The sequence below is a fragment of the Antechinus flavipes genome, chromosome 6, assembly GCF_016432865.1.
Source record: "Antechinus flavipes isolate AdamAnt ecotype Samford, QLD, Australia chromosome 6, AdamAnt_v2, whole genome shotgun sequence".
Classification (NCBI taxonomy): domain Eukaryota; kingdom Metazoa; phylum Chordata; class Mammalia; order Dasyuromorphia; family Dasyuridae; genus Antechinus; species Antechinus flavipes.
In genome coordinates this window covers 67,165,649-67,178,552 of record NC_067403.1, presented here as the reverse complement: position 1 = coordinate 67,178,552, position 12,904 = coordinate 67,165,649, and the positions used below count along the sequence as shown (strand labels likewise).

At 36.4% G+C, this 12,904-nt stretch overlaps 1 protein-coding gene across 1 annotated transcript in view; it reads left to right on the top strand.

Annotated features, from left to right (window-relative positions):
• The window catches only part of MGAT4D (MGAT4 family member D), a 116,724-nt gene that overhangs the window by 27,648 nt on the left and 76,172 nt on the right, over window positions 1-12,904 (top strand). The window contains exon 2 of the mRNA XM_051964597.1: window positions 7,818-7,979. Within this exon, the coding sequence (XP_051820557.1) occupies window positions 7,818-7,979 (162 nt within the window). The remainder of the gene's footprint in view (window positions 1-7,817; window positions 7,980-12,904) is intronic.

Here is a 12,904-nt window from a genome sequence, read left to right as displayed (position 1 = left end):
AGAAGCATTCTGGAGAGGGAACTTTGAGGATGAGGATGAGGATTATGGAATTAGTCTGGAAGAAGACAGGACTCCGAATGTTACGCTGAGAAATTTGTATTTTATTGCAAAGGCAATGGGGAGCCACTGAAGTTTTAGATCTAGTTTCCCTCCTCCTGGAGTTCATTTATCATCTCTCACCTGGACAGCTGTAATACCATTCTCCTGATTATTCTATTTCTTGCTTCAATTTATTTCCAACATGTAGCTCTCAAAATAACCTTTGTTAGAGTACAACTCTAATAATTTCATTTCCCTACTCAAGACTCTACAGTACCTTCCTATTACCTGTAGAACAAACTCCATCTCCCCTGTCTGGCTTTTAAAGTCTTTGGGGATCTAATCCCAGTATCTATTTTTAGACTTATTTCATAGTAGTCCTCTTGATACATTCTACCTTCTTGATGTGGTTTATGATATGGGGTTTGGCTCCAAAAGTTGGGTTCATTTTGTGAAAAATTCACAATGGCCATTCTTCTTGGCAAAAGGTAGATTTGTTTAGGAATAAGTTACAGACAAAAATGAAGACATTAGACACCAGGAATGGCAAATATGAAGAGTAGGAGAGTATATGAAAGACAAGTTCCTCAGTGGAACTTAAAATTACCCAGTAGGAAGGGAGCACTCCATGGGGTTGGGGCTTGTCCTTAGCTGGCAAACCAAGTCCTGAAAGGGACTTAGCATCCCAAAAGAGTTGGTTAGCTGTAAGAAGGAGAAATAGTATTGGAAATTATAGTGGAGTTAGAGAAGACACCACGTGACATGGGGGAAGAAAGGGAAAGACATCATAAGACAGTGCCATGGTGGACTGACCCAGAGGAAGGCAGCATCCATGGGGTGGCCCATAAGTAGATTTTATAGAGAAAATTTAACCTCAGGGACATGACTGGGATATCTGAAAGGCATGGCAGAATGAGACTGCTTGAGACATCTACAGAGGGTGAGCTTCAGGATTATGACATAACTGGAAGACCAGTGGCTGAGACCAAGGAACTAAATGGATCTTTATCAGAGACTTCCCTGACTGCCTTAGGGATCAATTCCTCTGCTAACCACACCTAAGATCTTACCATTCTCTTTTTTGTGGTACTGATCCCTTTGACAATCTGGGAGACCATTCGGAGCCCTGCTCAGAAAAATGTTTTTAAATGTGTAAAATAAAATATCTAGGATTACAAAGGAAACCAGTTATCTTTCAATAAAGATGTATTTCCCCCCATCCATGTTTTTGGAGCTCAAAATAAGAACTCTTGCTCTTGTAGTTACCAGAAATCAACAACCCATCTCACATTCTCATCGTTTTCCCCAAGGCTGCTCACACATGCCTAGTATTGACTTTAATCTTTTTGATTTCTGTCTCCTATGTTCTCTTCCCTTCCCTACCTTGGGGGCCCAATCCTTCTGATGATAACATTTCCTAGTTGTTATTTCTCTTTCTCTCCCTTCTTTTAGTTATCTAGGTACATGTTGGTTTTTTCCACATCCATGGGCTTCTGGGCTTTGTCCCTGTATGTGTGCATGTGTGTGTGTGTGTGTGTGTGTGTGTATTTTTAAAGCTTTTTATTTTCAAAACATAGATAATTTTCAACATTCATCCTTGCAAAAACTAGTATTCCAAGTGTTTCTTTCTCCCTTCCCCCAAATGAACAGAAGATCTTTTGGACACTGACAAAGTTAATTGAACTTTTTTTGTGTTGTTACTAATGATGTGATCTATGAGATGGGGCTTGTAGGCACCAAAAATTGGGATTCAGTTATGTGAAGAATTCACAGTGGCCATTTTCTTTGGCAAAAGGTAGATTTATTTAGACAACAGTAATGGTAAATATGAAATAGAGTGGGAAAGTATATAAAAGACAAGTTCCTCAGTGGAACTTAGAATTACCTAGTAGAAAGGGAGGACCCTGTAAAATTGGGGCATGCCCTCAACTGGCAGGCTAAATCCTAAAAGCGAGTTGACATCTGTACCTTAACTTCCTATTGTGTAAGGTAATTGTGGGTGTCAGTATAAAATAGCTTTGTTTGTATATGATAAGTCTGTTAATACCAGATAATTCCATAGGGTCACTGTGCTGCTCACTGGGACCCACTCAGGTACTAGGTAGCTGTAAGGGTTGAGGATGCCTTGTTATATTACTATATTGCTCCAAGTGTCTTTTGTAGCACTTTGTGGTTCTTGACCATGTGAAAAAGAGCATGCTGATTGAAAGATCACTCAGACATGCCTTTTTGATTTCTGTCTCCTAGTCTCTTAGTTTAGGCTTCACCCATTTGTTTTCAAGGACAGAGTTTAGCCACAGCTCACTCTCCTTGTTAGCAGGCTGCTGCTTCTTGAAGCCATATGGAAAAATGTAGATGCCTTCTGTGCATGTGGTATGGAAGACCAAATATGGCCCTAGAAAATTGTTCTGTTCTTCTCTCCCCCTCTTTTTTTTTTTTTAAGCCAGAATTGCCTATTCGCTTTCTTTTCTTAGTTCAACTCACATTTGCTAAACATTTTGTGTCAATTCTAGGATTCCAGGGAATTCAATCCAGGAACAACAATTATTGTTGATACACAAACCAATTTGCTGGACCCATAGAGAACACAAAACATTTATATTGTGTTTCACTGTCTCCCTGTTTTGTCTTGGCTAGGGTGAAATAAAGCTATATGTATATTAGAGCCAGTACAGGCCAGTTCTGGATGGAGTGCAAAAGTTAGAGGTCATGTACAAAAGAAGCTTAATGAGGCTATAGCTTTTCTACAAAAGAGAAGCATACAAAAAAATTTATAGTCTAGTAACAGATGTATCAGTCCATGATATGTAGGCAGAGTAAAGATTTCTTGGAATATACCAATCATGAATAGAGCAGATTACATAGGATTCCTTTGTAATCAGAATCTGCACTAATGAAATTATCTCTGGCTAATTTAGTTGTCTCTCTCTCGATGACCCTTCTTACTTTTCTGTATTTCTTTGAAGCATCCTGTATCATAAATCTGCCCTTTGGGAGATGTTGGAAAAGTTGGAGATGATTCATTCAAAAAGACCATAAACTACTCGTCCTCTTTTGTAGAAAGAGATTTGATGAGAAGACAAAGGTTTTTTTTTTTTTTTTTTTAAATGCTCTCATTCAGTGCAACATCTGAAATAAACTTACCTGGGAGAAACCTTTAAAGGAGGTCCTTCACTTTTTTGTGGCCTGAACTCCTTTGTCAGTCTGATTAAGTCTAATAAGAATAATGTTTTTTTAAATATATGCAAAAAAAAAACTATAAAAGGGTATTATAAAGGAAACAGTTATGTTAAAGTAAAGATGTCATTTTTTTTCCTGTCCAAGTTCATGAATTGCAGATTAAAAACTCCTGCTTTAGAAATAGAATATGTCAAAAAGAGTACCAGAGCTATGTGTGTACTGCAGAGCCTGTTTAGAATATTTGTATTCTTTGATAAAGGAAGTTTTCTGATGGAAACCTTGAAACTCCCATCTTGGAACAAATTTAGATTAATGCCAACATAAATAGTGGGATTTGAGAAATCCATAACTCTTGTCTGTTATGATTTTGTTGTATCAAGTCAAATCACAAACATGAATTTCACACCAGAGGAGCTTAAAAGAGTTTCCTTGAGACAGTTCAGAAGAAATAATTTTAAAGTAATTACTAACAACAATAACAAAAGCACATAGAAAATAAGTATGTAAATACTAAAGGAATTTATAATAATGGTATGAGAGGATTTGATCAGACATCTTCAGGGTAAAAAATTTTGAATCAGTTGTGGTTTTTTTTTTTTTTAATGTCTATTGTGTATGTGGAAATTGTTTCATTTAGATGTTGAAAATGGCATAAATTACAGAAGTAGACTTTACTGAAATGTTTTCCTGATTGTTTTAGGGCTAGGAAAAATTGGAACAGAAAATGGAGTAATTTAATGTGACTTATGAGTCTGTATCCAAAGCATTGGCAGAAAGCTAGTTTATGGGAAATAGGTTATTAGACTGAAGAATTAGATTTTATAAAACTGGAATATAAGAACTTGGTCAAATCTATAAGAATATGAGTTGATAAATGGTCAATGGATATGAACAGGCTATTTGCTTTTAAAAAAAAATTATTTCATTTGAAAAAAAAGAAAAACAAAATAAAGCAAAATGAAAGAGATCACTGTCATGTGCACGGCAGAACATCAGGAAGGATTCAAAATATATAACAACAAATTACTGCATCAAGAAAGTATTATCTATTAGTAGAAGAAATTATATTCATGAATGTTCATTTTTTCTTTACTTCTTATAAATTATTCTTTGATCCTCTGTTGTGCATCTTTTTTACTTATTCTTTTTCCCCTTTCATTTCCCCCCCTCCACCTCAAGCAAGCTACAATTAAAAAAAGATATATTTGTGTATACATGTGTAGATTATATACATACATACATACATGCACACACATAGGTCTTTTCTATCTATCCCTGCTGACTCTTTCATTAAATTCTGCTCCATAACTTGACTTGCTATTACTTACCTCTTCCCACCCAAGCATCCCTTTTCTTCTTTCCCATCCTTTGCTTCTCTGGCCGCCTTTCTCTCTGCCCTTATTTCTTTATAGATTTTGGAGGGTGCTATACCCTTCCTGGTATATTATGTAGTGTTGCCCATTCAACCCATTCCCAATGTAAGTTTTAGAATTATGAGTCTTCCTCCTCCTCTAATGCAGGCAATTTTCTGATAAACAGATCAAGTTAATTTATATTAAACATGAAAAAATGCTCTAAATCATTATTGATTAGAGTAATGCAAATTAAAACAATCCTGAGATATCTTTTTTACAATTATTAAGATTGGCTAAAATGATTGAAGGGGTAAATGACAAATGTTGGAAGGAATGTGGAAAAACCGGGATACTAATTCACTTTTGGTGGAACTATGAATTGATCCATCTGTAATGGGCTGAGGCTTGAGTTGATGCACTGAGGTCCCAAGCACATGAGGCTAAATAGTAATTGGACCATACTCTATTAATATATAAGCTTGGAGAAAGAATGGCCCCCGCCCACTCTTTGTGCAAGTCCTGATGTGTTGTATAGGAAATGACGATTTTGGTGGGTGGAGGCAGGGGAGTGGAAAAGGAAGGGGAAGGAGAGACTTTTGGCATTGCCATCGCGACGGTTTGCTCAGCTCAGATCGCAGCTGCCCATATTGCTATCGCAATCTTTCTTGCCCATATTGCTATCACAATCCTTATTCATCTCTTCACTTCAATAAAGATTGAAGATTTTTTTCCTTAACCTGAATTCCTGACTCTGGCTGATTTTAAATACGCGGTCATTACATCCATCCATTTGGGAGAGCAGTCAGTCTGGAATTATGCCCGAAGAGTTATCAAACTGCTTATGTACTTTGACCCAGTAATATCACTACTAGCTCTATTTCCAAAGATAAGATTGGGATAAAGGAAAAGAACATTTATGTTTGAAAATATTACAGTAGCTCTCTTTGTAGTGGAAAAAAATTAGAAATTGTGGGATGCCTATCAATTGGGGAATGACTGAACAAGTTGTGATATGTGATTGTGATGGAATACTACTGTGTCATAAGAAATGATTTAAAAAAAAAAATCCTCAGAAAAACATGGATAGGCCTGCATGAAATAATGAAGAATGAGATGAGCAGAAGCAAGAGAACAATATATAGTAATACAGCAAATGAATCGGATGTAATCATAGCAGTATTGTTTTAAGAACAATTTCTAATGACAAAATAATTTTGACTATCATAAACACCCCAATTATCTATACAGGACAAATGAAGAAAGATACTATCTGCAATCAGAGGAAAAAAGTATGGACAGCATGTTTTTTACAAAAATATATGCTTTTCATATTCTCATTTCCTAACATTCATCTCCCATTTAATCCTCTCTTAAAAACATTTGAGCAAAATCCAACTGGCAAAACCATGACAGCAACTTTCTACACTCATAGTCCTCCACTTCTCTCTTGACAGGAGGGCAGTGCATCGGTTGCCCCCTATTTTCTGTGGAACCAATTAGTTACTGCATTTAATCTGGACTCAGCAGCAGCATTTTAATATTATTAAAAAAAAAAAGAGAGAATAGTAGCTTTTTATTTTTAAAATACATGCAAAGATAGCTTTCAACATTCACTCCCGCAAAACCTTGCATTTCAAATTTTTTCCCTCCTTTTCCCTCAGTCCATCCATTAGAAAGCAAATAATCCAATATATGTTAAACGTGTAATTTTTCCACATATAATTTCGTATTTATCATGCTGTACAAGAAAAATCAGATCAAAAATAGAGGAGAAATGAGAAAGAAAGGGGAAAAAAAGCAAGCATCAATAAAAAAAGGCAAAAATACTATGTTGAGATCCACATTCAATTTCCATAGTCTTCTTTCAGGATGCAGATGGTTTTCTCCATCGCAAGTCTGTTGGAATTGCCCTGAATCAACTCATTGTTGAAAAGAGCTATATCCATAAGAGTTGATCATCATATGAACTGTTGCTGCTGTGTACAATGTTCTGGTTCTACTCACTTCACTTAGCATCAGTTCATGTATTTCTCTCTAGATCCTTCTGAAATCATCCTGCTGCTCGTTTCTTATAAAACAATAATATTCCATAACATTCATGTACCATACCTTATTCAGCCATTCCCCCATTAATGGGCATCCATTCAGTTTCTAGTTCCTTGCCACTACAAAAAAGACTGCTACAAATTTAATTTTCTTTTTGTTGTTATTATTGTAGTCATTGTTTTTATGGAACTGAGGCTTAAAAAGATCATGAGAAAAACAAGAATTTAAGTTAGATTGTCTGAAATGTTTGAAGGAGGGATTAAGAGTTATATGCTGGATGGAGAAACTGGAGGCAAGGAGATGCACTAGTAGGAGATTAATGGAAAAGGGAATAAACATTTATATTGTACCTTTTATGTGCCAGTCAGTGTGCTATATGCTTTCCAACTATTAAATCATTTGTTCCTTATTACTACTCAAAGAAGGTAGGTATTATTATCTCTGTTTTAAAGTTCAGGAAACTGAAGCATACTTGCCCAGGGTTACACAACTAATAAGTGTATGAGTCTGGGTTTTAACACCAAGATATAATTCTGAGGATATCAGAGGATGCTAATCCTTATTGACATTAATGAAGATGTTGGCAAAGCAGTATAATTATTCTGGTGAAGATTTTGACTTTGGGATAATTTTCAGGTGTCATAGGGACACAAGTAGAGATGCATTCTAAGGAGTTAGAAATAGTTCTATGGAACAAAAATGAGAAGCCAGGGGCAGACATAAATAGCAAGATTATTTACATAGACATAGATTGTGATCAAAATCCTGAGAATGAAGGAGATCCAAGAGAGTATGAGTATAGATTGAGAAGAGTAAATATGTTAAATTTTGAAAAAATACCCAAGTTAAAGGTGAAAGCAATCCACGAAAAAGGAGGGAGAATCAAGAGAGCCAGTGTTACTGAACCTGAAGGGTGGAAAATGTTTCAGAAGTCAGGAGTAGGGTTAGCCATCTCAGATGTGATTAAAATCTAGAAACAAAAGAGCTAAGAGTAAAGGTGACTTTAGATGAGTGAGTTTCAGTAGAATGGTAGAATTGGGTTATAGGCAGTAAAGGAGAGTGTTGAAGAAGGTAAGAACAAAGATGAAGAATCTAATTCCAGTGTTAGATATGACGTTGAGAATATAATTTGGATTTTTCATTGTATTTATTGTTATTCAGCGGAAGGACAAATCTTCACTTTTTTTTTTTTTTCAGGATATGAAGTGAACGCTTATAAAAACCAGATTTTGAAGGTTCAGGAAAGACTGTTATTTTTACAAGAAGAAAATAAAAAAAGGTCTCTGGAGTTGTCAAATGCCTTGAATCAGATCAAATGCACCACTTCAGACAGAACAGTTTCTGCCACAGAACTTGAAGGTTTGTTCCAGAAAAATTACTTTTGTTTTCCTTCTCTCTCTTTGCAGAATATTGATTTTCAAACTCAGTCCTCTTTCATTTGCATGACTATCAGGCTTGATCATTTCTGTGTTCTTGTAGGGAGACGAATTCAGGGAAGTGATTGCTCCTTCCTGGCTGGATGGCGCTCTTAACTTCTCTATCACATCCAGCAGAGTTTTGGATTACATGGTAATGTTGAGATCAGGACTTTCCAAGGCACATCTGAGACCCAAGTGAACTTCCAGATCACATAGTATCCCATTTGTTCTTTTTGGAGGCATGTTTATGTCAGCCCATTCTGCCTCTTCCAGCATTTTCCTAATATCTTTACCCAAGATGCACTTTGGCACAAAGCAGAAGAAGCAACTTTATTTACTACTCTCGTGCATTAAATCTTACACTGTATTTTTAAAGGCAGTTTCCTCATCTCAGAGCTGCCAACTGCACTTTGTCTCTTAGGGGTAGTTATAACTAATTCACGTTATTTCTTTTTCTTTCTTCCTCCCAACCTATCTTAGTTTTCAGATAACTAGTCCTTTTTTCTGTTTCTTTTTTTTTAAATTCAATTTTACTCTCCCTGTCCTCTCCCCATTCCCCAGCTACTGAAATGACTTGAAAAATAACCCATTCCAAATATGTACAGTTGTACAAAATAAATTCCCATATTAGTCATGACCAAGAATAAATGAGTAAAGAATAAAGGGAAAGGGGGAGAGAGAGGAAAAGGGGGGGGGGAATAGCTGAGAAAGAGGGGAAAAAAAGATGAGAAGAAAGTAAAAGAAAAAAATCAGTTTACAGATGAGCAAACTGAGACACAGACAAGATTACACAGCTAATAAGTATTTGAGGGGAGAGAATTTGAACTGAGGAATCCTTATTCCTACTTTGCCTATATAGAACATACACTCACACCCACACACAACAGAAAGATAGGCATATGTATATACACATATGTGTATATATGTACACATATGTTTACATGTTTGTACATATAGACATTAGAATATAAACATATATGTATATAGAGAATTATCTATATTTATGTTTGATACAACATAAATATGAGGTTTTTTGCTTACAACATTCTTGTAATTATTAGGGAGGATGCCAGGCATTTGGGGCAGGAAAAGCTTCATGCAGAAAGTAGTATGTGAGCTGACTCATGAAGGAAGTGAAATCAAGAGGAATACACTGCAGTCATGGGGGAGTGCCTACACATGGAAGTAAACTCTGAAGTGCAATGGGGCAATTTGGCTGGTTTAGAGAGGGCAGGAAAGGGAGTCTGGAAAAATCCAAACCAAGGAGTTGACGTTTTATATTTTTTATATTTTATCTTGGAAGTAATGGGGAGCTATATGAGTTGACTGAGTTGGAGAATGACATGGTTAAATCTGTGATTAAGGCAAGCCAATGGAAGATGGATTATAGTAGAAAGATGAAGCAGGGAGAACATTTTGGAGGCTTTTGTAATAAATCTAGGCAAGCGGTGATGATCCCTGAGGTAGTGCAGAGGTTATCTAAGTGAAGAGGAGACATAAAGGAGAAATGCCGTGGAGAAAGAAATGAATGGCGAGGGGTGTGGGAGAGGAGGTGAGGAAAATGCCAAGATGAGAAACCTGGGACCTAGGAAGAATGATGGTATCCTAGTAAAATAGATAAATTTGTTGGAAGACTGTGTTTGGGGGAGATAGAGGAATTAAACAATGATTTTGGAGGACATATTGAATCTCATCCAGTTTGAAATATCCAATAGAGTTGGGTTTGTTGGTGTCCATCTAGAATTCTCACTACTTGAGAGTAGTGAGCTCATCCTGAGCTCAGAAATTTGGAGTGGTATTGGGTAACATAGATCAAAACTAAGTTGGGCATTAATGCAGTGAGCCCCGAGGAGCAGAGGTTTGTCTAATGAGGAGAAAACTTGTCCGTAATGGAAAAAGAGCTGGTCACACTCCACTATCAATCAGTAGTGGGACCAGACTATGAATAGTTCCTGCCTTTAATCCTGGACAAAATAGGCAGAAGGAAGGGAAGGAGGGAGAGAATGAAGGAAAGAAGAAAGGAGAGAAAGGCAGGCCAGTCCTTGCACATAGTGGTTTGGTACTGAAGCTTAGGAAGGAGATTTCTGAGTCATCAGAATAGAGATTGTGATTAAATCCATTGAAGCTGATAAGGTCACCAAGAAAGAAAAAGACGGCTGTGGATGATATTAGAGTCAACGAGACTGAGAAAAAGTGGTCAGACAAATAGGAGTCCCAGAAGAGAATAATTTTGCAAAAACCTAGAAAGATGAAATTATCCAGGAGGTGAGAGAGTGATCAACAACACCAAGGGCAGCAGAGGCACAAAAAAGGATTAGAAGTAAGAAAAGACCATGAGCTTGATGGTGGAAGGAGTGGAAGGAAAGTGGAAAGGAGAGGGAGGAGAGAATATGAATATGAATATGAATATTTTTGGAGCAAGTAATTTCATTTCAATGATTTCAAAGCACCTGGCACAGACAACTTTTTTTAGTAGTTTGACTGAGGAACAAAAAGATTACTTGGCTGAAGTGAAAAGTCCAGAAAGATAGATAATGTATGAAAAGATAAAGAGCATGTATTAATATTAAACATAATACCATTTACCAAGCCAATCTCTGGAGACATAGATACAAAAGAATCCCCTTTCCCTCAAAAGCCTTGTATTTAATAGAGGGAAATAAAATATTTAGGACAATGATAGACTGGGAGGAATAAGTTTTAGAGCTAATGACTGGAACTTCTGGATCAAAAGTTATATTGATTAAGCTTCAGAACTAGAAAAGAGATTTGGGGGAGTGGAGGAAGAGAAAATAGTGGGCCTTCTGAGTATAGTGCCATGATACCTAGTGGAGAAAAAACTAGGGAGTCATTCATCAGAGTAGGGCTTTCAAATTGTAAGTATGAAAAATTTAAGTCTTCCAGGGCTTGGTTTCTGGATTGGACTTCAACAAGTGAGAAAATGGCCAGAGAGTGAAATTTGACTGTTGGGAAGGTAGACTGGAGCCAGATTGTGAAGAATCTTCAATGCTTAACAAGCCTATTCCTGTGACTGAACTGAATCGGAGAAGATGATATTCCTTCCTGAGCTCTCCATTACTCTGCAGCCCCCATCCTCTTTAGGGCAAAACCATGACTTTGTATTTTATAATTATTAATAGTAACAATAATAATTAGCATTTATATAGTGATTTAAGATTTGCAAAATGCTATTTCATTTAATATAAATTAATACAAAAATGAAATAGCATTTAATACAAAATTTAAATCCTATTTTATTATAGAGATAAAGAGTCATTAAAGAGTCTTGAGCAGGAGGTTACATAGTTACATCTGTGCTAGCAGAAGAAAGACTAGAAGAGAAAAGTAGACTTAGGGAGTCTGGTAAGGAGAATATTGTGATAGTTCCTGTGAAAGGTGATAGGAGCATGGATTTGGAGAGGAGGGAGTGGGGGGTGTATGTGAGAGAGGAGGCAGAGGAAGACAGAAGAGTGTAGAATGTCTCTGAGATTATCAAGCTGAGCATTTGGGAGAGTGGCGATAGTCTTGATGCCAAATAGGAAAGTTTGGAGGCCACTGTTGGGTGTAGAGAGGAAGAAAATGAGCTCTAGTTTGGACGTGTTGAGTTTGAATACTTGCAGGACATCTAGATGGTGGTCTCCATCAGATATGTGATGATAAGGCTCTAGGATAAGCCTGGATATGCAGATTTAGGAATCATCTATATATAGAAGATAATCAAACCTTTTGCAGTTAAAGAAGAGAGGATATAGAGAGAGTAGAGTCTTAATACAGGACCAAAAAAAAGAAAATTTTATTGGATAACTCAAAAATGTTATTGTTTTCTTCAATGTCAAAAATTAAATGAAGTAACATTGACCAGACTGAATTGATGGAAAAAAGGAAGGAAACATTTATTAAGTATCTACTGTATGCAATGTAGTATGCAGAAAGAATCAGTACATTTGATATGAGGGTTGCTGAGCCCTTTTCAGGGCTGCTCATCTAGCTTTGGTGTCCCAGATCTCGCCTGTGGCTCCAAGAATATGTCCAGTGTCCACAACTCAGTAAAAGGGCTAAACCAGCTTGAAGATAACTGATAGGTCACAAACCTACTAGTGAGTTAGGGGGATGTTTACCCCAAGCATGTGAAGACCCCAGCAGAATGGCAAAAGAGAATAATCTGTTTCATGAAAATGGCTAAGGCAGATACTATGGAGAGCTTAGAGTTTGGTCTTTAATGCCTATAATTCTAGTGCATTTGGAAGTTTAATGGTGAATTAACAGAATTAAAGAAAATCAAACAGATTATTCTGCAATTGAAAATCTCTAGGAACTATTTATTCATTTAAATAAAAAATAGATATAAACTCATCTTTGTTTCCCCAACAGGTAATTTGTGGAGTTAGGATTGACATTAATAGAGGTAGGTGAATGACTCAAAAGGAAGAAGTAGGTATAACTTTTAAGTTGGCAAACTGAGATAAGAAATAGATAAGAAATTTTAAAAAAAGAAATATTAACTTGTTTGTAAACAGTAAAAAAAAAATAGATAAGAAAACTAAAATAAAAAGAATTTCCTGGCAAGGATTTATGATTTCAATTTCTTTGTAGTCTTTTGTTATTATAAATCTTGCCATCCCAGTGCAAATATTTGTAAAAGCTAGTGAAAGTACAAATCCAAGGGACATTATAATAAGATTACTAAATTAATAACCCCATCCAGGAAGTACCAAAACAACCAAGGGATAGAGATCATGATTGTTAGTCCAGCAAATAAGACAGGACATTTGAACTAGGTGGGGGTCGGGGAGCAGAAAGATACAGCTGGAGTCAGTAAATCTGAGAAGTACACTTGCCTTTTATCCTATGGGGGCAGATGGGGGC